Below are 20774 nucleotides of genomic sequence, written 5' to 3' on the forward strand. Positions count from 1 at the left end.
TCTCATCATCAATTATAAACTGTGAAGAAAATAATTTTTCTTCCAAATAAAAACTGATAAACTTTCAGGACTATAAAAATTCCATCCTTGGATATTAAAGCATATACAAGTATCATGTTTCTTTTTTAGAAGAGTAGGGGTGGGGATACTGCGGATTTTACCCAGGGGCCCCTTCACCACTGAGCCACACCCTAGCCCTTTTTATTTTCAGACAGGGTCTCACTAAATTGCTGAGGTTGGTCTCAAACTTCTGATCCTCCTGCCTCAGCCTCCCAAGTCGCTAGGATAACAGGCATGCATGAAGTGCCTGGCTAGTATCATATTTCTTAATTGTAAATGAATTCTACTGATGCTTACCAGAAAAGTAAAATCCGTGTCTTTTACATCCTTCCCAGTAATAAACAGTACCATAACTTTACATACAACTAAAAAAGTATACTTATAAAAGGAAAATACAGGGGAGGGGAATGCCTTAAATACTTTCTGAAGTTTTACAGATTAAAAAAATATATATATATATATATATATTCATTGTTGAAATTTTATATTTAAATATATCCTGCTGAAACTTCACACTTTAACATAAATTTTCTAGATTACTCTGCAATCTGTTACTAATCTATTGTTTAAAAAAAAAATAAAGAACACAGACTCAATTGTTAAGAGTGCCCCCTTGTAAGGGTTGAAGAATTTTTTCATAAATTGCTCAACTACTGCACTGAATGAGCAACATCCTTATTATTTGACCTTCACTTAGTATAAATACAATTATGCATTGTCTACCTCTTTTTTAACCCCCAAGTTTTCAATTCTGTGAATATCTCAATGAAATTGATAGTTACATTAGGGCTTATATACTTAATATGATCAACTATTATTATTCACTACCAATATTCAAGAATTTGCTTATTTACTGACCCCAGATTTCTGTTATGGTTTCTTTGTGTCAACTATTAGGAGAATATTAACTTTATTTCTGTACAATCCTTCGGCTCCCCAAATTTCTAATAGGTGCTCACTGCTGAACAAAGACCAGATAAAAGAATTCATGTAAGTCTACATTCAACAGCAAATGGATCACTTCGCAACTCTTACATTGCATTTCTTTAGAAAGGAATCTTTCCAAGTTTCCACTTTCTTAAGTGAGATGTTTTGCTTTTATTTTATAAACAAACATGAAGGAAAAAGAACTCAGGTCTTGGATCACATGTAAAAAATTAGACAAGCAGACTCTGACTCTGGGGAATTTTTTAAAATGAGAACATCCTACCAAGGATACAAACACCATGGCAACCTCTTCCTATCTGATGGTTATTCTAAAATCACATTATTCATTCCAGGAGTTCTCAAAACTGCTTTATTTCACAAAAAGGTGGTTTTGACTTGTCACTTATTTTATGTATTATCCAATACCTTCAATAATTTTCTCTTCAGAAATTTCTTTTGGTGAATTTTAATTTTTGACGTTCTACAGTATTATTAAATAACCAATATTTTCAGTATGAATTATGTTAAGACTGCCATCTACTCTTTAGTAACTTCTGTTAAGGCATACTTAGCATAAAAGATATTCCTTCTTTTTAATAAACTCAGTATTGGGTGGAAATTAACCACTAACGTTCCTATCAATCTATAATACACTATGTCCATTCTTATTTTGGTGTTTCTGGTTACAAAACATGTACACCTTTCTAGAACCTTGAGAAGCTGGAATCTTTTTGTCAAAATCCATCAAATTTGCCAAATTGGTGCAGGAAAATTATATGGATACCAAAAAAGCAAAATCAGTCTCTTTTATATCCTTCCCCACAATAAATGATGGCATGACTCTCCCTATATATCCAAAAAGTATACTTATTAACAGGAAAAATCTAGGGGGGCAAAAATCCTTAAATACCTCTTGAAATCCTATTATGCATGATAATATCCTTTATCATTAGTATTTTTATTCTTTAAGATGTACAAGAACACAATCACATGTTCACTGACATGGTTTAGATCAAATATATAGTTCAGTGCTGTATAGTTCAATGATGTACCTATCAGAACCATCTAAAGCTATACACACCAAACCTAATAAGTCATTAATAGTTTCCAGCAGTTCTCTAAATTTTCAAATATTTTTCACATGTAATTACTAATACTAATATATATATATTTAGTGGCAATTAACATTAAAATCAATCTACTAGTATTAAGAAATTCAGAGTAATAAACCATGAGTCAAATAATTCACTCTTTAAGTACTCAAGCTCTAAATATTATAAATTCTTTTAAAGAATATTATAAATTTTGTTTTCACAACCAAAAACTTAAATGCCATTGACGATCCTTCCAAATATTTATGTCTAAAATCCTAGAAGGCTACGCACAAACCCCTAAACAAATGTCATTACTTTAAAATGCTAGAAAAAAAAAAACTTTAATCATCAATTCTGAAAATTAATTAAGTAATTAAAACCATTAAAGCATAACACTGACCTAACAGGACAAGAATTTTATTTTTATAATCTTTATTAATATGTGATCATCTTCAAGGGTCTTACTTGCTAGCCTTTTAAACAAATTTCTAAGGCAATTTTACAGTTCATTTGAAAGGTGATATCACATAACTCCTACAACCTTCGCCACTTTACAAAACAAAGGAAAAATTATTTCAAAACTGCTATCTTAGAAATATTACTATAATTTAGAGCAGCTCTATGTTAACTCATACCAATCAGTGTCTTAGATTGCCATGTACATCTTGATTGAGACATGCAATATGGATTCTGCTTTGGAAATTAGTTAATTGGCATGCAGATTTCTGCAGAGATCCATAATCCCAAAAAACAAAGGAAGGGAAACATTATAGGGCTGACTGACAACATATACTAAAGGTGGGGGCAGCTTTCACAACGATGGATATGGGGCAAGGAAGGGGGACATGAGTTCTTCAGCTTTCCAACAGCAATCAAAATTACTAGCTTCCATATATGACAAGACATATTTTCAAAGTGGAAGTTATTAGACTGACTCATACCATCAGTTACCATCAAACTCTACAAAGTGTCAATGTAATCCAATTTAATCTTCTTTAACCATTAAAAAAAAAACTTTAAAGACTATTCCAAGGTAACAATTCATTTGGTCTATTTTAATAAATTACACATTCTAATTTATATGTATGTTCTTCACATGTCATTTTAAAAGTATTTAAGACATCTTTGATAATTAAAAGAGTAGCCATGTTGAAAATAATAAGTTTACATAAACTATTACGGACTTGAATGCACTAGTGATTAAGATAGCTCAAGGCTTTAACTTTGAATGAGCTTAATAAAAAACATCAGGGTAAGTTTGAGACATCTATCCCTATCCCTACACTAAATGTTATACTAAAATGCTGGGGTGTGGTGGCTCACACCTGTAATCTCAGCAGCTCTGGAGGCTGAGGCAGAAGGATGGAGAGTTCAAAGCCAGCCTCAGTAAAAGTGAGGCACTAAGCAACTCAGTGAGACCCTGTCTCTAAATAAAATTCAAAATAGGGCTCAGGATGTGGCTCAAGCCCCATTACCAAAAAAAAAAAAAAAAAAAAAAAAAGAGTAACTAAAATATTTCAAATACTTTTAAAACAATTCAAAGTTGATTATTTTTCCTTTACTATGTTAGCAAAGTTTGAACATATAACTTGATATTTTGACAATCATGGTTTTGGTTTACCTATATATTCTGGGCTGAGAGTGAGACAAATTATTAAACTTGCCAAAATGAAAGGAGCCTATCTGACTGCCTTTGATATGCTTCAGTGAATTCATAAGAAAACAACATGTTCAACAAAACATTATACCCAGTGCTTGGAAGTGAAAACAGTGACCTGAAACTTCATGTAGCTTTGGTAAAAGCAGACAAAAATGAGTTTCTATCTTCAGGGTTACATATTTGTTAGAGTACAGAGATAGATATATTAATCCTGGTTAGTATTAAAAGCATTAACTTGAGGAGGAAATGTCTGCAATTAGTTCAATCTATTAACTAAAAGTTTCACAGAAAAAAGTTATAAAGAAAAAAAAATATGTGTTTGAATAGTTTGCAACCTGTAATTCTATACGAATCACTAAAATTCAAAGATCTTCTAAATTATATTATTTCTGGTAAAATCAAATCTAAAATATAATACCTGGATTCCTCCTTGTTGAAATAGAAATTAAACTAATTATGTAATTTTTAAAGTAGATACTCTGAAAATCCCAATTCACAAGTATACAAAATAGGATAAATAATAAAGGGTGTATATGAATGAAAAGCTACAATAATTCCAATTTTTGCCACCTTGGCAAGGTACTGCACATATACATTAATATAATAGAAATGGCACAGTCTCTGAGGACACGTTCCACATTTTATTTACATTTTAAGACTAACTTTAATCTCAAAATCACATATCCATACACCTATTTCCTTTTTGTTGACTTCACTTAAACTTAAATGCATGGTTTATTAAACAAAGACTGTAAACAAATATTTACCTTGTTACATGTAACACACAGGAACAGCTTTTAACAGAAATCCATCGACCCCCCCCCAACATTTTTTATTATAAATACAGGTATCAAAACAATCCTGAACATATTTTTGATACTACTAGTAGTCAGCACCCACACCGCTTCAAAAATTACCACAATTTGTGACAATATTCATTGTACCTGCTACTTAAACAATTTCAACTGCAGCTCTTTCACTAAGCAAGATGGACAAAGCATGCCATTTCTGTTTGTCTTTCTTGAGATTTTACTTTTCAGAAACACGCAAGTTTCCAATGCATCTGACACTTCTTGCCATGCTTTCCTCTTGTAAACCTGAATTCTATTTCGAGTACTCCAGGTTCATGTTTAAATGACAGTGCCTTAACAAAAGAAAGAAAAATTGTGCTGCATTTTTCCTCCTGTTACCTGAAAACATAATGGGTGTACATATATTAAATATATCCTTACAAATGTCCGGGTCATGTTTACCAGCTGGAATTCTTTTACTTAATGTGTGGGTAATTTTGCATTGTGATATTTAATCAAGACATTAATATGAGTAGAAGGTTGTTGATTTAAGACAAGTTTGAGATTCACTAAAATTAATTGTTGTACGTTTGTCCTTCTGGTGGCTGTGGAAGCTTCATATTTTCTTTGGACATCATTAGACGTCTTAGCTCTTGAAGTACAACTTTAATGCTATATGAATTTTGCCATTTTGCTAACACTGGTATGCTTCGTGCATCCACCTGAAAGGAAAAAGGACAATTAACTTCTAAGTTTAAAGTATTATGGCACCAATTTTTTAAACATGCTTTAATAAGAATGTTATATAATGAAATTATAGATTCAAAAAGTATACTATAAAATTACAGGTTCAGAATTAATACAAAATTTAGGAAAATGTTTCTTTTTTTAACAGGAATTTCCTTAAAATATTATACTAAATAACTAATTTATAAAAATATTTATAAGTTTCTTCTTAATGATATAAGGTCAAAAAGTTTCTATTTCCAAGGCCACTACCCAAAATCTGGACAAATTAACTCAAACTGAAATTCAGATAAGAGTTTCTAATCTGATCTCTGCATTCAGACTTTTCTTTCCAATGTAATCCATTAGCCTTCCACTGTGATTGACTAAATTGGGCTAAAACTTCTTCAAAGACCTGATTGTCAGGTATTGACATTTATCTGGGGATAGTGTTATTTCCTAAAAACACCATTCAGGAAGCTTTTTAAAATCTGACTTCAGAACTCACCCATTGGGACCCTCCTATCTTTCCCCACCTCCCACCCTGGGTGTTTGTCAATAATCACTGGGGGACTGGGGTCCTCAGTGGTAGAGTGCTCACCTAGCACATGTGAGGCACTGGGTTCAATCCTCAGTATCACTTAAAAAAATAAATAAATGGGCTGGGGATGTGGCTCAAGCAGTAGCACACTCGCCTGGTGTGCGTGCGGCCCGGGTTCGATCCTCAGCACCACATACCAACAAAGATGTTGTGTCCGCCGAGAACTAAAAAATAAATATTAAAAAAAATTCTCTCTCTCTCTCTCCTCTCTCACTCTCTCTTTAAAAAAAAAAAAAAAGATAATAAATAAATAAATAAATAAATAAATAAAATAAAGGTATTATGTCCATCTACAACTAATTTTTTAAATTAAAAAATAAATAACCACTTGGAAGATAACCAATGGAAAGATGACCAAAATACGTAAGCAGAAAAGCTGGAACATGAGATGTCCACAAAGGCACCAAAAAGCTCCAACATATGCCTACAAATATAGAAGACTACATGCAAATATAGAGCTGTGCACAGGCTTACAAAAGACCCCAGAGGCCATAAGTTCTCACAGCTTTCCTTGAACAATATACAAGATTATATGCCAAGTGGAATTTATCCCAGAATTGCAAGGCAGTTTAAATATATTTTTAATCAGTATATTATACCATGTATTAGAACAGAGAACAAATATTTATGATTATACCTTAGTATGTGCAAAAACAATTTGACAAAATCCAACAATTTTTCATGATATAAACACACAAGAAACTATAAATAGAAGTGAACTGCCTCAATTCTCAAAAGGGAGTTTACAAAATCACAGTTAACATCATTCTTAATGGTGATAAACTGTTTCCTTCTCGGATCAGGAACAAAGACAAGGATGTCTGTACTTATCAATTCTATTTGACACTATACTGAACAGGACACTTAAGTAACAAAATGAAATAAAAGGCAGTTGGCTTGGAAAGACAGAAATAAAACACTCTCTATTTGCAGATGACATAATCTTGTATACAGGCAATTCTAAAGACTCCACTGAAGAAACTATGGATAATCATAAAATAAAAACTAGCAGAACAATGCCATTTAATACAGGGTCAAAAGAATACACAGGTATAAATTTAACAAAAGAAGTATGAGACGTATGTATTAAGAACTATAAAGTAGTACGACAATGACAATATTCCTCAAGTTAATGTACAGATAAAATTCCTATAAAAATTTCAACTGCCTTGGGCTGGGGATGTGGCTCAAGCGGTAGGACGCTCGCCTGGCATGCGTGCGGCGCTGGGTTCGATCCTCAGCACCACACACAAATAAAGTTGTTGTGTCTGCCAAAAACTAAAAAATAAATATTAAAAATTCTCTCTCTCTCTCTTAAAAAAAAAAATTTAACTGCCTTTTTCATTTCTCAGAAATGAACAAGCTGATCCCAAATTCATACAGAAATGCAAGAAACCCAGAATAGTTAAAACAATACAAGAAGGAAGAAAAGTACTAATTTCAAAAACTGCTGCAAAGATACAATAATAGCCGGGTATGGTGGTGCATGCCTGTAATCCCAGCAGATCAGGAGGCTGAGGTAGGAAGATATCATAAGTTCAAAGTCAGCCTCAGCAATTCAAAGAGTACCTACACTGCTTAGCAAGACAGTCTCAAAATAAAATATAAAATGGGTAGGGGATGTGGATCAATGGTTAAACACCCCTGGTTTCAATCCCTGGGCATCAAAAATAAATAAATAAATAAACAGTAAAAAATATGAGCTTTCATTTTGTGTATCTTTTTAAATTTCATTTTCCTAGCAATGTTTACTGTGTTTTACAAAGTACAGATCTACAACAGGTTAAAGCCAGACAACTAAGTCAAAAAATATGCCACCCTAAGCAGTACAATTCTAAGGTACAAGAACACTTGTATATGAATGTTCATTGTAGGGGCACTGGAGCTATGTATGGATCATCGGTAGAGCGCTCGCCTAGCACGTGCAAGGCCCTTGGTTCGACTCTCAGAATCACATAAAAAAATAAGTAAATAAATAAAGATATTAAAAAAAAATGTTCATTGTAGCAATCTTTTCAGTGTAAACTAAAAAAATGTAAAGACCCTAAAAGTGGAAAATGAATATTAAACAGTAAAAATGAGGGCTATAATTTGCATGCTTCAACATGGATGATCTTGAAAATCACTAACATGATACCATATAAAAGTGATATAATCACAGACACAGATACACAAATGCATAGTGAAAGCAAGATAATTATGTACAGAATGATAAACACCAAATTAAAGATGGGGCTTCCACCGCAGAATGAGGACAGGGAAAGAGGAAAGCACCACACACAGAATTAACTTTAGAATGTCCTTTTGAATTAAAATTTTTTTAAATCAGTTACAAAAAAGATAAATATTAAAATTTGACAGAGTTAGGTGGAAGATATATAGATGTTGGTTATATCATTCTCGATGTTGGTTATATCATTCTCTAAAACTTATCTGTATGTTATAAATGTTTCAAAAACACCAAAAATATTTGATCCTGGCACAAAGTCCCTGAAAAAATAAAATCACCAAAAATAAAATAAAGAAAAATAATATATTAATTTTAAAAAAAGAATAAAAGGGTGATTCCAATAGAGTAAAAGGGGACATAATTCAAATTAGGCAATCAGGAAAGACTTCTCTGAGGAAGTGCCATTTACACTCAGAAGTATTCATAGGGGATTAACCAGATCAGAAGATGAAATGCTGGGCTGGGGATGTGGCTCAAGCGGTAGCGTGCTTGCCTGGCATGCGTGCAGCCCGGGTTCAATCCTCAGCACCACATACCAACAAAGATGTTGTGTCCGCCGAGAACTAAAAATAATAAATATTAAAAATTCTCTCTCTCTCCCTCTCTCCTCTCTCACTCTCTCTTTAAAAAAAAAAAAAGAAGATGAAATGCTCAGATAGAAAGAACAGAACAGAAAGTGCAAAAGTCCTGAGGCGAAATGAAAAACTTGCTCCTTTATCAGTAGATTTGTAACATGCAGGCAAGCATATATCTTGTGAGCTCTCAGTGAGCTATGGAAAGAAATATGCACACTGAAGAGGAATATGAAAAAGAAAAACCTGGAATAAATCCTACAATGCTGGAACACAAAAAACGGCATCAAGATAAGGCTGTGGTTTTTAACAGATGGCAGATAGGAAAGAAACATGGAGGGAGACACAAAATGGATGATACATGAGTAACATGTTAGTAATGTAAAAAGGAATATACAAGAAGTCAAGCTGTTTGGTGAGGGAGGGATACTGGGGATTGAACCCAAAGGCACTTTACCACTGACCTACATCCCCATCCCCAGCCCTTTCTTTTTGTTTGTTTTTTTAATTTTGAGAAAGAGTCCATTAAATTGCTTAGGGCCTGATAAATTGCTGAAGCAGGCCTCTAACTTGCAATCCTCCTGTTTCAGCCTCCCGACCGAGTCACTGGGATTACAGCATTTACCACCAAATAACTAAATCAAGGCTACAACTTATTTCCTAAGACAGATGTATTTTGCATGTAAGTATGCTCTCAACATGGCACCAAGACAGTCTGGACTTCAAGGCCCTAACAAGAATGAACCTAGGAATTTATTCACATAGCAAATTCAGCTATTTCTATTAACTTATAGGAGTCAGAAACAGCATGTCCTTTTGGTTTATTTGCTTAACATGACATGCTCAGCCATGACTGTTACAATAGGCACACTTCTTCCTCTCAGAAAAACACCATTTGTGAATATTAGTCCTTTTTATCTTAATAAATGTACCCTTATCCCTAAAGAAAGGAAATAATAGTCATCTTTTCACAAATAAGGATTCAATCAAACTATGTCTACAGATTCAAACAATAAAATCTTAACAATTAACTGTTATCATCACATCTACCTAGGTAGGTGCATTAAGGTTTCTAAGGATACACTGATTTATAAAGAAAAATAATATGAGACAAGCACCTTTTTTTAGTCTTTCAGCTAAACAAAAGTTCTTTAAAACTTTCTCCTGACTATATTATATAAAATAACTATTTTAACTTACCATTCCACTGGAATTATTTATTCCATTCATATTAATTTTTGTTACAAATCTAACTGATGGAGGAGCTTCTGGGTATTTAGGTCCACATTCTACTTTCAGGCTATATATTCTGTTTTCATAATTTGTCTGAAAAGGAAAAGAAAAAAGATAATCATAATTATAATACCTGAAATAATAAAGAATAAATGTACTCACTATGACAGTAAATTTAAGAATTTATTTTTCTACATTTAATTGGTCTAAATAGTTAGGGAAAAAAATGCAGCAAACATACTGAAAAGCAGAAATTTTATAAAACTAAAATAATTCTACAAAATAACATAATCAGAACTCACTTTTTGTGGTATAAACAATGCCTATGACAAATAAGGAAAAAGAAAACCACTTAAATTTAGAATTTGCTAAAAAAGATACACCATAAAAGGAGGGACTATTTGATTTGTGTCATACATATAGAAAGGTTCTCATTTTCCAACACAGTCCTGTTTATTCCTAGTGACCTAATGTTAATTACTAATAGTGCCTCTTTTCATTCTCAAAAGGATCTGATTGGATAACAAATTATGGTCACTCTACTTAGAATGGCAATCAATAACTTCTAGTAAAAGAGAAAATATCAGCACCAGGCACTGTGGTGCATGCCTGTGATCCTAACAGCCTGGGGGTCTGAGGCAAAAGGATTGGGAGTTCAGAGCCAGCCTCAGCAACTTAGCAAGGTCCTAAGCAACTCAGTGAGACCCTGTCTCTAAATAAAACATAAAACAGTAGGGGGCTGTGGATATGGCTCAGTAGTTAAATGCCCTTGGGTTTAATCCCTGGTAGGAGAGAGAGGCAGAGGGAGAGGGAGAGGGACAGGGAGAAAATCATATTATACCATCTTGCAGTGGTAAAACATAATTATTTTAAGTCTCCAATTACTTATACTTACATTACTGTTCCATTAAATATCATTATCTGAAATCAGAGATACAACAGCTAAGTTGTTTTGGGTTTTTTTGGTTGGGGGAGGAGTAGCAGGTATTGAACCACTGAACCACATCCCCAGCCCTACTTTGTATTTTATTTAGAGACAGGATCTCAATGAGTTGCTTGGTATCTCACTTTTGCTGAGGCTGGCTTTGAATTAATTCAGCATCCTCTTGCCTCAGCCTCCCGGTAATTGGGATTATAGGCATGTGTCACAGCACCCAATAGCAAAGTTTACACTTAGACATAATTTTAAAGTAGGGTTTCTTAAATATTAAGTTTAATTAATATTACTGCCTTATAAAACACCCATTTTAAGGCTATGACTTAAAGCTTCTAGATTATTCACTTCAATGCTTATTCTTATGTCTACTAACTTTTTTTTTAAGGCTTTTATTTGGTTAACTTATAGTCTACACTGAAACAGGATAACAAATTCAATACCTACTGATTCCTATATAAACCAGGAAGAAAAAAAAAAAGCTAATTTGTTCTTTTGATCTTACTTACACAAGCTGGTTCCTTTACTGTAAATAAACCCTAATCCCAAGTGCATATAAAATTTGCAACATTAAAATACTGTAATGTAAAATGCATGCAACAATCAAGGTACAAATGTTATTAAACATTTCAGTATGTTCAAAAAGAGATGTATAAAACTCATCCAAGTTTAATAACAAATAGTATGCCCTCCATTTCAGATAGATATAATAATTACTAAAATTAGATCTCAAGAGATCATCTTGTCTGTGGTTCTTCAATCTGAATTCACCAGACAAAAGAACACTAAAAAAATTACTAGCCCCCCCACCCAAAAAATTCTGTAATATTAAAAATACCTGAGATATCTAAAAAAAAAAAAAAAAAAAAAAACTAGAACTCCCAAACTCCTACACTTTGCTGTACCTGGAAATAATTTAGTGTTTTCTTATAAAGAAAAATAAGCATACACCAACTCTACAATGTACCAATTCTACTCTCAGGAATTTACCCTAGAAAAACAGAAACAAACATATGTTATAAAAAGGCTTCTTTAAGAATATATTCTCAGCCATCTTGCTTTATCTGCAACCCCACTTCCACCCCATCACGAACCATCATGAATTTTTGGAAATAAACCTCCATATGCATTTTAAAAGCCAAAAAAAAAAAAAAGAAGAATATATTCTCATGTATCTCATGTATGACTAAAAAAAATTAAAATAAATTGTAAGGGTAAAAAAAAAAAAAGAATATACTCATGGGGCTAGGGTTGTGGCTCAGTAGTACAGAGCTTGCGTAGCAAGTGTAAGGCACTGGGTTCAATCCCCAGCACCACATAAACAAATTAAATAAGCAAAATAAAGGTATTGTGTCCATCTACAACTAAAATATATATTTTTAAAAAAAGAATATACTCATATTGTGAATTGAGCAGCTATGAACACTGATGTGGCTAAGTCCTTTCGGTATAGACCGAGGTGTGGGATAGCTCAGTCAAATGGTGGTTCCATTCCAAGTTTTCTAAGGAATCTTTTTTTTTTTTTTTTTTTAAGAGAGAGAGAGAGAGAAAGAGAGAATTTCAATATTTATTTTTCAGCGGACACAACATCTTTGTTTGTATGTGGTGCTGAGGATCGAACCCAGGCCGCACGCTTGCCAGGCGAGCATACTACCGCTTGAGCGGTATCTCCAGCCATGGAATAATTTTAAAAACAGGAATATAAGGGCTGGGGATATAGCTCAGTTGGTAGAGTGCTTTCCTAACATGCACAAAGCCCTGAGTTCAATCCCAGCACCACCAAAAAATAAAAATAAAAGCAGAAATATAAAAGGCTGTGGATGGGGCTGGGGATGGGGTTCAAGTGGTAGCGCGCTTGCCTGGCATGCTTGTGGCCGGGGTTCGATCCTCAGCACCACATACAACAAAGATGTTGTGTCCGCCGAGAACTAAAAAATAAATATTAAAAAATTCTCTCTCTCTCTAAAAAAATAATTTTAAAAAAATTTTTTTTAATTTAAAAAAGAAAAAGGCTGTGGATGTAGCTCAGTTGTAGGGTGTGTATTTTGAATGAGTGAGGCCCTGGTTCAATCCCCAGCATGGTGGGGAAAAATATTAAGGATCTTAATTAATATCATACAAAATAAAAAACAACCATGAAATAGTATGTGAAGGTAAGAGTCTTACTAGTGTTGTGGCTGAATGTGGATACTCCAAACTGGGAACAAAATTGCTCTAAATATTCTACCTTCTAAAGAGAAAAAAAATGGGGTAAAACACTATCCCTTGTTATTTTACAGAAAGGCAGCAATGTAAACATCTGCCTTCAACAGAACTGGAGAAGACAAGGGGACCGTAGGCAGAGTCTAGCTCAGGAAGTATGGGTGCCTTTGTAGGACCATGCCCTTACTGCCTCATCCTGGCACCCAAAGAAGGTCAGAGGGGGCTCTGATGGGGTTCAAGACAAACTACCCTAAAATATGGCACTGTGGCATTGGGGAAAATGGGAGAAGCAGGGAAGACTACTCTCGCCTCCCCTTCTTCCCTGAAGCAGAACACAAAATCTTGCTGACTTTCCCCTGAAGTAGATCATGAGACTTCATGTCAGGGGTGCTCTCCTGATATCCACAGGAAAGGAAAATCCTTATTTCTGAAGGCACACAGAAGAATTTGAATAGGACTTACTAAATTCTGCCCAATTTATTACCACTAGATTATATTCCCTTTGTCCAAGCATTCTCCTGCAAATGTCCACATTCATTCTTCATCAAAGTCAGTATAAAAATACACAGGCTTCCTTGTTTCTTTAGGTATTCATTTCTTCTTCATAATTTGTATGTTCTTCTCTTGTTAATCTTTTACTACCAGTTTCTCAGCCATAAATCTTGTGATAAATGAGGAAAAGATATTACTTTTTCTCTCTTACAGCTCCAGTACTACAATCCATAGAAAGAAGAGGGTCCAGAGTAGCATCTTGTTTATGTTCCCTAGGTCCCTCTGTGCTAGTTGCAGAGAAACAGCCTTCACTACCTGGGGATGGATGGACATGGTGTTTTCTGTGGTTCAATGACACCAGAAAAGGCAGCTGACTTGGGGAATTATCATGGGGAGCCCCAACTGAGTGAGAAAGTAAGCAGGAGCTGTTAACATTTCCTCAACATCTGGGAACTGTGCTATGGGTCAACTCACAAGACCACTGATGGGCTAGGATTGTGGCTCAATGGTAGAGTGCTAGCCTACCATGCATGAGGCACTGGATTCAATCCTCAGCACCACATAAATGTAAAATAAAGATACTGTGTTCACCTAAAACTAAATATATAAATAATAAAAATAAAATAAAAAAGACCACTGATGAACCCATATACAAGCTCCAAAACATTCTTAAGTCCACTGAAAGAGCCAGGTGTGATGATGAACACCTGTAGTCACAGTTACTCAGGAGACTGAGGCAGAAGGATCACTTGACCCACAAGTTTGTGACCAGCCTGGGCAAGACAAAATGAAACCCCAGCTAGGGGAGCAGGGGTCGGGGGAATCCACTGGAGGCAGAAACAATGGCTGGAGAAACCAAATCTGAACAAATCTAAATCTAAATTTATATCTAACTTCTGACTTTCCAAACTATTCTAAGTCAGAATGTTCATAAATTTTACAAGCATTTTTTTTTTAAAACAAAACAGACTTGGTTCACAGGCAGTAAAAACTCCAAGTATTCATTACAAATACCAAGTTATAAAAAATTCTAACCATCAACATCCTATTTCCTTCCTTAAATGTCTTAAGGAAAAACCAGAGAAGGGGAAGGAAGAAGGTGACAGTTAAGAACCTGTGAGAATTTTGTAAAGGAATACCAGAAAACAACATAAAACATTTATTAATTTATTCTCTAAAGCTAACACTGCTAATTACTTGACCCATTTTTCTTTTGCAATAATCAAGAGGAAATGTAATCTTTACTCAACAGCAAAAAAAAAAACCACACCAAAGACTTAAAGAAACCCTTCAAATTTGTGTTCTTTCCTGCAAGGCAAAAGCATTACATAACACATGTTCCAAAGACACTGCAGGGAGTATAGTAGGTTGGACCTTTGAGTAAGAAATGCAATGCAGGAAAAAAAAAAAAAATCCCAATCTAGGAAAAAAAAAAAAAATAGATCTTTATAAACCCGAGAAAGAGCTAAGAATAATGCACAACAGACCAACTGCCAGTATGTAAAAATTCAGTTGTGTTTTTTTTGTTTCGGGTTTTTTTTGGTGCTGGGGATTGAGCCCCAGGACTTCAGCATGCTAAATACATACATGCTATCCACTGAGCTACATCAGCAGAACCCTAGATTTTTTAATATATTTTATAAATGAAGAAATTGAGGCCCATAGCATTTCCAAGGCATGTAAAACAGAGGGAAAAATAGAAATGTGCGCTCAATAAAATTAGAAACCCTTGGTTATATATATACAAGGGGGTTAGTAAAATGTTAACATTAAAATGACTGCTCCTCCCAAACACCCCCTCCATTTCCTCACCTTTTTCCTCTCTATCTGGAATGTTCTCCATCCCCATCACCACCTTCAGAAATCCTACCAGTCAGTTCTTTAAGGCTCATTCCAAAGGCAACTTCCTCCACTGTCCAGCCTTCCTCAATTATTCCAGCTAGAAGAAACATATTCTAAAGTCCCATAGTGAACTTGCTCTGCCATATTTAGAATCTGTCATTTCTACTGATTTTTTTTCCTCTACTAAACTATAAACACCTTCATGACAAAATCATCTCAATCTTCCTCCCCCCGACAATCCTCCTCATAATCAAGCATTACACCCTGCACACAAGAGACACCCATAAATGTATACAAAATTATTTAACAGAATAATTCTTTCAATTAAAAGTTTATCATGTTTTTATTTTAATATTAATAGTATAAAAGGTTTATTCTAAAGTAACAATATTAATAGAAAAAATATAAATTTATAGCACTGACCCTTGGTGGCCCAATAATCATGCCTGTCCACCTTGTAAGTGTCATATCTTCATCATCTTCAAGTCCCCAGCTAACCGTGCCATCACCTACTCCTTTTTGTCCTTCTTCAAGTTCTTCCAACAAGCGAAAATTACGAGGAACTTTAACTCCTACACAAAAGAACATCAATGTAAATGTACAAAACTCATAATAAGAGCTACACATATGTAAATTCAGCTTCTTCCAAATTAATTTTACAAATGACTTCTGTTTGGTATAGAGAGCACTGTATCAAACATTAACCCATTAAGTACCATCATCCCAGATGTGGGATACCTATAAAAACATAAATTGAACAAAAAATATACTACTTATGATAACTTTTGATAAATATTGTTTTTAGAGTTCTATTCTTTTGAGAAAAGTAATAAATGAAGATTAGAATATTTTAATATATGTATTTTCACATTATTTTATACTTTAATGTTATATTTATTCATATGTAAACTACATATGTAGAAATATATAAACTCTAAATTATGATTTCAAACTTGCACTTGTATCAATTTCATTAAAATATTTGGAGAATTGAAAACCTGGGACTTAATGAGTTAATAACAGAATAAAATGTATATATAAATTCCTGTTTAATCAATTTTACACTGACATAAATCAATCATAAAGAAATCATTAAAAAAAAAATTCCTACTTGAGATTTCTGTTCCAAGCCAAGGATTCTGTATCAAGTAAGTAGGCATGACCCAAAAATTTATGGTTAAATTATTTAATGTATATGTTCTAATAATTTTTAATTGTTTTTATTTATTTATTTTTATATGGTGCTGAGGATCAAACCCAGCGCCTCGCACATGCTAGGCGAGCACTCTACCGCTGAGCCACAACCCCAGCCCCATTTAATCATTTTTAATGAGAATTATGTTCCATGTTAGAAAACTCACCAGAAGCTACAGTTTTCTAGAATACAGAAGTAGCCCTCCCGATGGTTCCCACTCCTCGTCTTTCCATTAGTTAGGACTCTGGTCCTACTTTTACTTCTACCTGGCCTACTTCTACCAGGTCAACACCATCACTCAAAGATCACTTGGGGCATTACCTGATTTGAGAATAAATCTCATATTCCTAAATTTTCTAGGATACTCCTACCACCTCCTGACACAATCTTACAAATTTTTCAGCATCCAGTAACCCTTCCCACACCTACACTCCATGTCACACTTTTCCATTTTCTAGACCTCAACAGAATATTCATAAATGTTCATTTCTCTTTTGACCTTAACATTCCTTACTGTATTACTAAAATCTTAACAGGAATCCCTCTGCCTAGAATGTCCTGTTTACTTTTATGCCTTCTTTCTCAAGGAACCTGGTCTTTCCCATAATTCTAATCTCTAATCCCTAGAATCCAACCACAAATCTAATTTTCCAAAACCTTTCTTTCCTATGATTACTGTATCAGTAAGAACTCTCTATTAAAGGGGAGGTCTTCCATGCTCTCAATAACATCTTACATGAAACATTCCCCAACCCTATCATACATATTCTGTTAAAAGTACATAAATGCCCTCAAAATCCTGTCTCTGATCCATATGCATGTGCTTGTATGCTTTCTCTCCTCCCACCCATACACATACATATTGGCTGATAAAAGCAACTGTGCATGGTAATGCACAACTTGCAACTAGGCATTACTAATGTTTGGTAATCCTTCTGGACATATAATGAAAATCCAATAAGTACCATAACTTTAAAGCAAAATAAACCAAAAACTATAAGCCACTTTGTATACTATGCTTCATAAAAATGATTGAAAATCATAGAGCACAGAAATATGGAGCTGCTATAAATCCCAATGTCAGTAGTCATTATAATTACTAAGATTATTAGTAACCACTTGTTTTAAATAAATTATTCCATTTATTCCTACAGCCACTTGAAACCAAAGAAGTTATACAACATTCCCAATGTCACACAGCTCATAGGAACAGGTCCAATATTAAAACCTAGTTTCTATCCAGGCACAATGATATGCTCCTGTAATCATAGTTTTGGGGAGGCTGCAACAGAAGAATATCAGATCTGAAGCTAGCCTCAGCAGTTTGGTGAGACATTTTCTCAAAATTAAAAAAAAAAAAAAAGAAAGAAAGAAATTTAAAGGGTTGGGATGTAGTTCAGTATTATACTCCTGGGTTCAACCCCCCAGTTCTGGGAAAAAAGAAAAAGGAAACCTAGTTTCTAGATCTTAATGCCCTTTTCACCACTTAGTTGTATAGTGTTCTTAGCTATACAGTAGTACACCCTGGTGGCATGAAGACACAGATCTAGGAATTAAACTGCCTAAAGCCAGCTCCAGCTTCAGTTTTGCCAATCACTTTTTTTTTTTTTTTTGTACTGGCAATTGAAACCAGTGGCATCAACCACTATGCCACATCCCAGGCCTTTTTAAATATATTTTATATAGATACAGGGTCTCACTAAGTTGCTAAGGCTGGCTTTGAATTCATGATCCTCCTGGCTCAGCCTCTGTGGCCCACCGCAGCCAGGTGCCACTCACTTTTGATATGTAATCCTAGCAACATTTTTTTAGCTATAAATCAGATAACAATAGTTCCTACCTTACTGAATCACTGTAGAAATTCATAAAGAGTACACCTTATATACTATAAATATTGACTGTGGTCATTGTAGTGTCCAAAGCATGACATAAACTTCTATTTAACTCCATCTGAGTTGCTGAAAATCAAAGCTCCTTGTAAATTCTGGTAGGGTGGCCTCTGGAAATTTTATTCTAAGGTTCTATTTACATTATAGTGAGACACTACTTTGTTTATTTACTTTATTTTTGGTAGCTACAGAATCATGATCTTTATAACACATTGATATAAAACTGCTTTTTGAAGCAAGCTCAATTACCCTTGCCATTATAAAGTCAGCCCTCCAAAAGTAACTAAATGTGTTAAATTTTTTCCTCCATTTTGTGTCTAGGCAAGCAACTAAAACTACAAAGAAACAATGTAAAATTTATGTCTCCTGTACTTAAATACCATAAATGTGATAAACATTTACTGCTAAACTTTTTGCCACCTCTCCACATAACAGTTTGGGAAAATAGCTTTAATATTAATAAGACTCATCATTATTGGCAATGTTAACATTTTTTTCCTGGCAATGGGGATTAAATCCAGGGTGCTTTATCACTGAGCTACAGCCCCATTTTTTTTTTTTTTTTTTTTACTTAGTTTCTTGAAACAGGGTCTAAGTTGCTCAAGGCCTCCCTAAATTGTTGAGGCTGGTCTCAAACTTGTGACTCTCTCTCAGCTTCCCAAGTAGCTGGGATTTTAGGAATGAGCCACTGTACCCGACAATGTTAACACTTAAAAGGTTACAGCAACTAAAATAATTCTAATAAAGTATAAAACTCAAAACCAAAACAAATGATGAACTACATTTTCAAATTCAGAGCTAGAGCACTCTGGTCTTATTTCTTTTAACCATTAATGCCTATGAAGAGAAAACAGCCACAAGATGGGGATGTTGCTTCACAAAGTTACTCTACACAAGGACTGTCCTCTGAATCTCAAATTGCAGAAAAAAATCTTAAGGTTACAGAAACACCAGTCACCAAATCACACCAAGAATTCAAGTCTCCAGGTTTCCCACCAACTGAATTTTCTATTAACTACACCATAAGGAACCTCTACTATGACCAAAAATACTAGTAATATTAGTAAGCAAACCATGACTGCAAAGAACCTGGAAAACATGCCTCCCCAGGGGCAGCAGTACATTCCTGCAATCCCAGGACTTGATTGGCTGACGGGAGGATCACAAGTTTGTGGCCAGCCTCAGCAATTAAGCAAGATCCTATCTCAAAAAATAAAAAGGACTAGGGATGTAGCCAGTAGTAAAGCACCCATGGGTTTAATCTCTAGTACTGAAAAGTGGGGGTTGGGGGGTGGTGAATGCCTCAATTTTTCAGCTGAAATATATCTAATCTTATTAATTGCCTTAAATTCACATGCTACCTGCCCCCTTAGTCCAATGCCCAAAAAACGCATAAAGACTGCCAAATAAAACTCCAGGAGAAGTCATGTCTTAGTGTGCTCATTAGAAAAAAGATTTTCTAATTTTAATACATGAATTTTTGACCTTTTGTCTTTTTCCCGTTTTAATTTTTTTCAAGTTAATGGCGGGCAGGGTGAAAACACAAATTGAACAAATATTTTTAAATACTAGTCTGGTTGGAAGGACAAGAATAAAGAGATATTACTGCACAGTTTGACCAAGTGAATTATCATCTACTCAAAAATTAAAGAAAACACCTTTAAAATGTTTTTCATCTCATTTACTTTCTAACCTTACTGTCGGTGCTCCTCATAAACACCCAGGTCTGCCTTTCCCCAGTTTCCAGGGTATCTGTGTGGATAAGGAGGAGGGTGACAGGAACACATGTACTGGGGGACAATCCAGTTCTTCCAGGTTCCACAACCAGCCACTGCTTATCTTCCCTTTGCAGAGTTTCCTTAGACACATAGGTTTCTGTCACTCTTTAAAAAACTAGAGGGTTCACCTTGTTAAGATGGAACTCATTAAAAGCCGCATCTGTTAAATTTTAGCTCTCTGGTTCCTTTATCAATCTGGGAATTCAACTCCCCATAGCCGACTTAATGAAAACTAACATGTTTATTGAACATGTCTATGTGACAGACATTTACTAAAAACTTTACAGGCAAAAGTATTTTATCATAGTTCACTATGCAAGTTATTAAACCTCACCTTTTACTAGGTAAGAAAACTGAGGCTTAGGCTGGGGATATAGCTCAGTTGGTCAAGTGCTTGCCTTGCATGCACAAGGCCCTGGGTTCAATCCCCAGCACCACAAATTTAAAAAAAAAAAAAAAAAAAAACAAGTGAGGCTTATTAGGTTAAGCCTTACGAAATTGCTAATGCTCAGGCATATTTTAAACCAACAGAAACAGCACTTTCATAT

General features: G+C 34.5%; 1 protein-coding gene across 7 annotated transcripts in view; it reads right to left on the reverse strand.

The window, feature by feature from the left end:
* Positions 1-2496: 2496 nt before the first annotated feature.
* Positions 2497-20774, reverse strand: part of Ube2v2 (ubiquitin conjugating enzyme E2 V2) — a 34987-nt gene continuing 16709 nt past the window's right edge. For 2 of the 7 annotated variants that reach the window (XM_078017200.1, XM_078017201.1), the window contains exons 2-5: positions 15788-15936; positions 10197-10217; positions 9862-9987; positions 4362-5254 (exon numbers count right to left, since the gene is read on the reverse strand). In XM_078017200.1, the coding sequence (XP_077873326.1) occupies positions 5108-5254; positions 9862-9987; positions 10197-10217; positions 15788-15832 (339 nt within the window). In that variant the 5' untranslated portion in view covers positions 15833-15936 and the 3' untranslated portion in view covers positions 4362-5107. Of the gene's footprint in view, positions 5255-5859; positions 6024-9861; positions 9988-10196; positions 10218-15787; positions 15937-20141; positions 20161-20774 lie in introns of those variants that run through there. The other 5 variants (XM_078017202.1, XR_013424003.1, XM_078017198.1 and 2 more) reach the window with 5 other exon arrangements.

Source organism: Ictidomys tridecemlineatus, chromosome 7 (genome assembly GCF_052094955.1).
Source record: "Ictidomys tridecemlineatus isolate mIctTri1 chromosome 7, mIctTri1.hap1, whole genome shotgun sequence".
NCBI lineage: Eukaryota > Metazoa > Chordata > Mammalia > Rodentia > Sciuridae > Ictidomys > Ictidomys tridecemlineatus.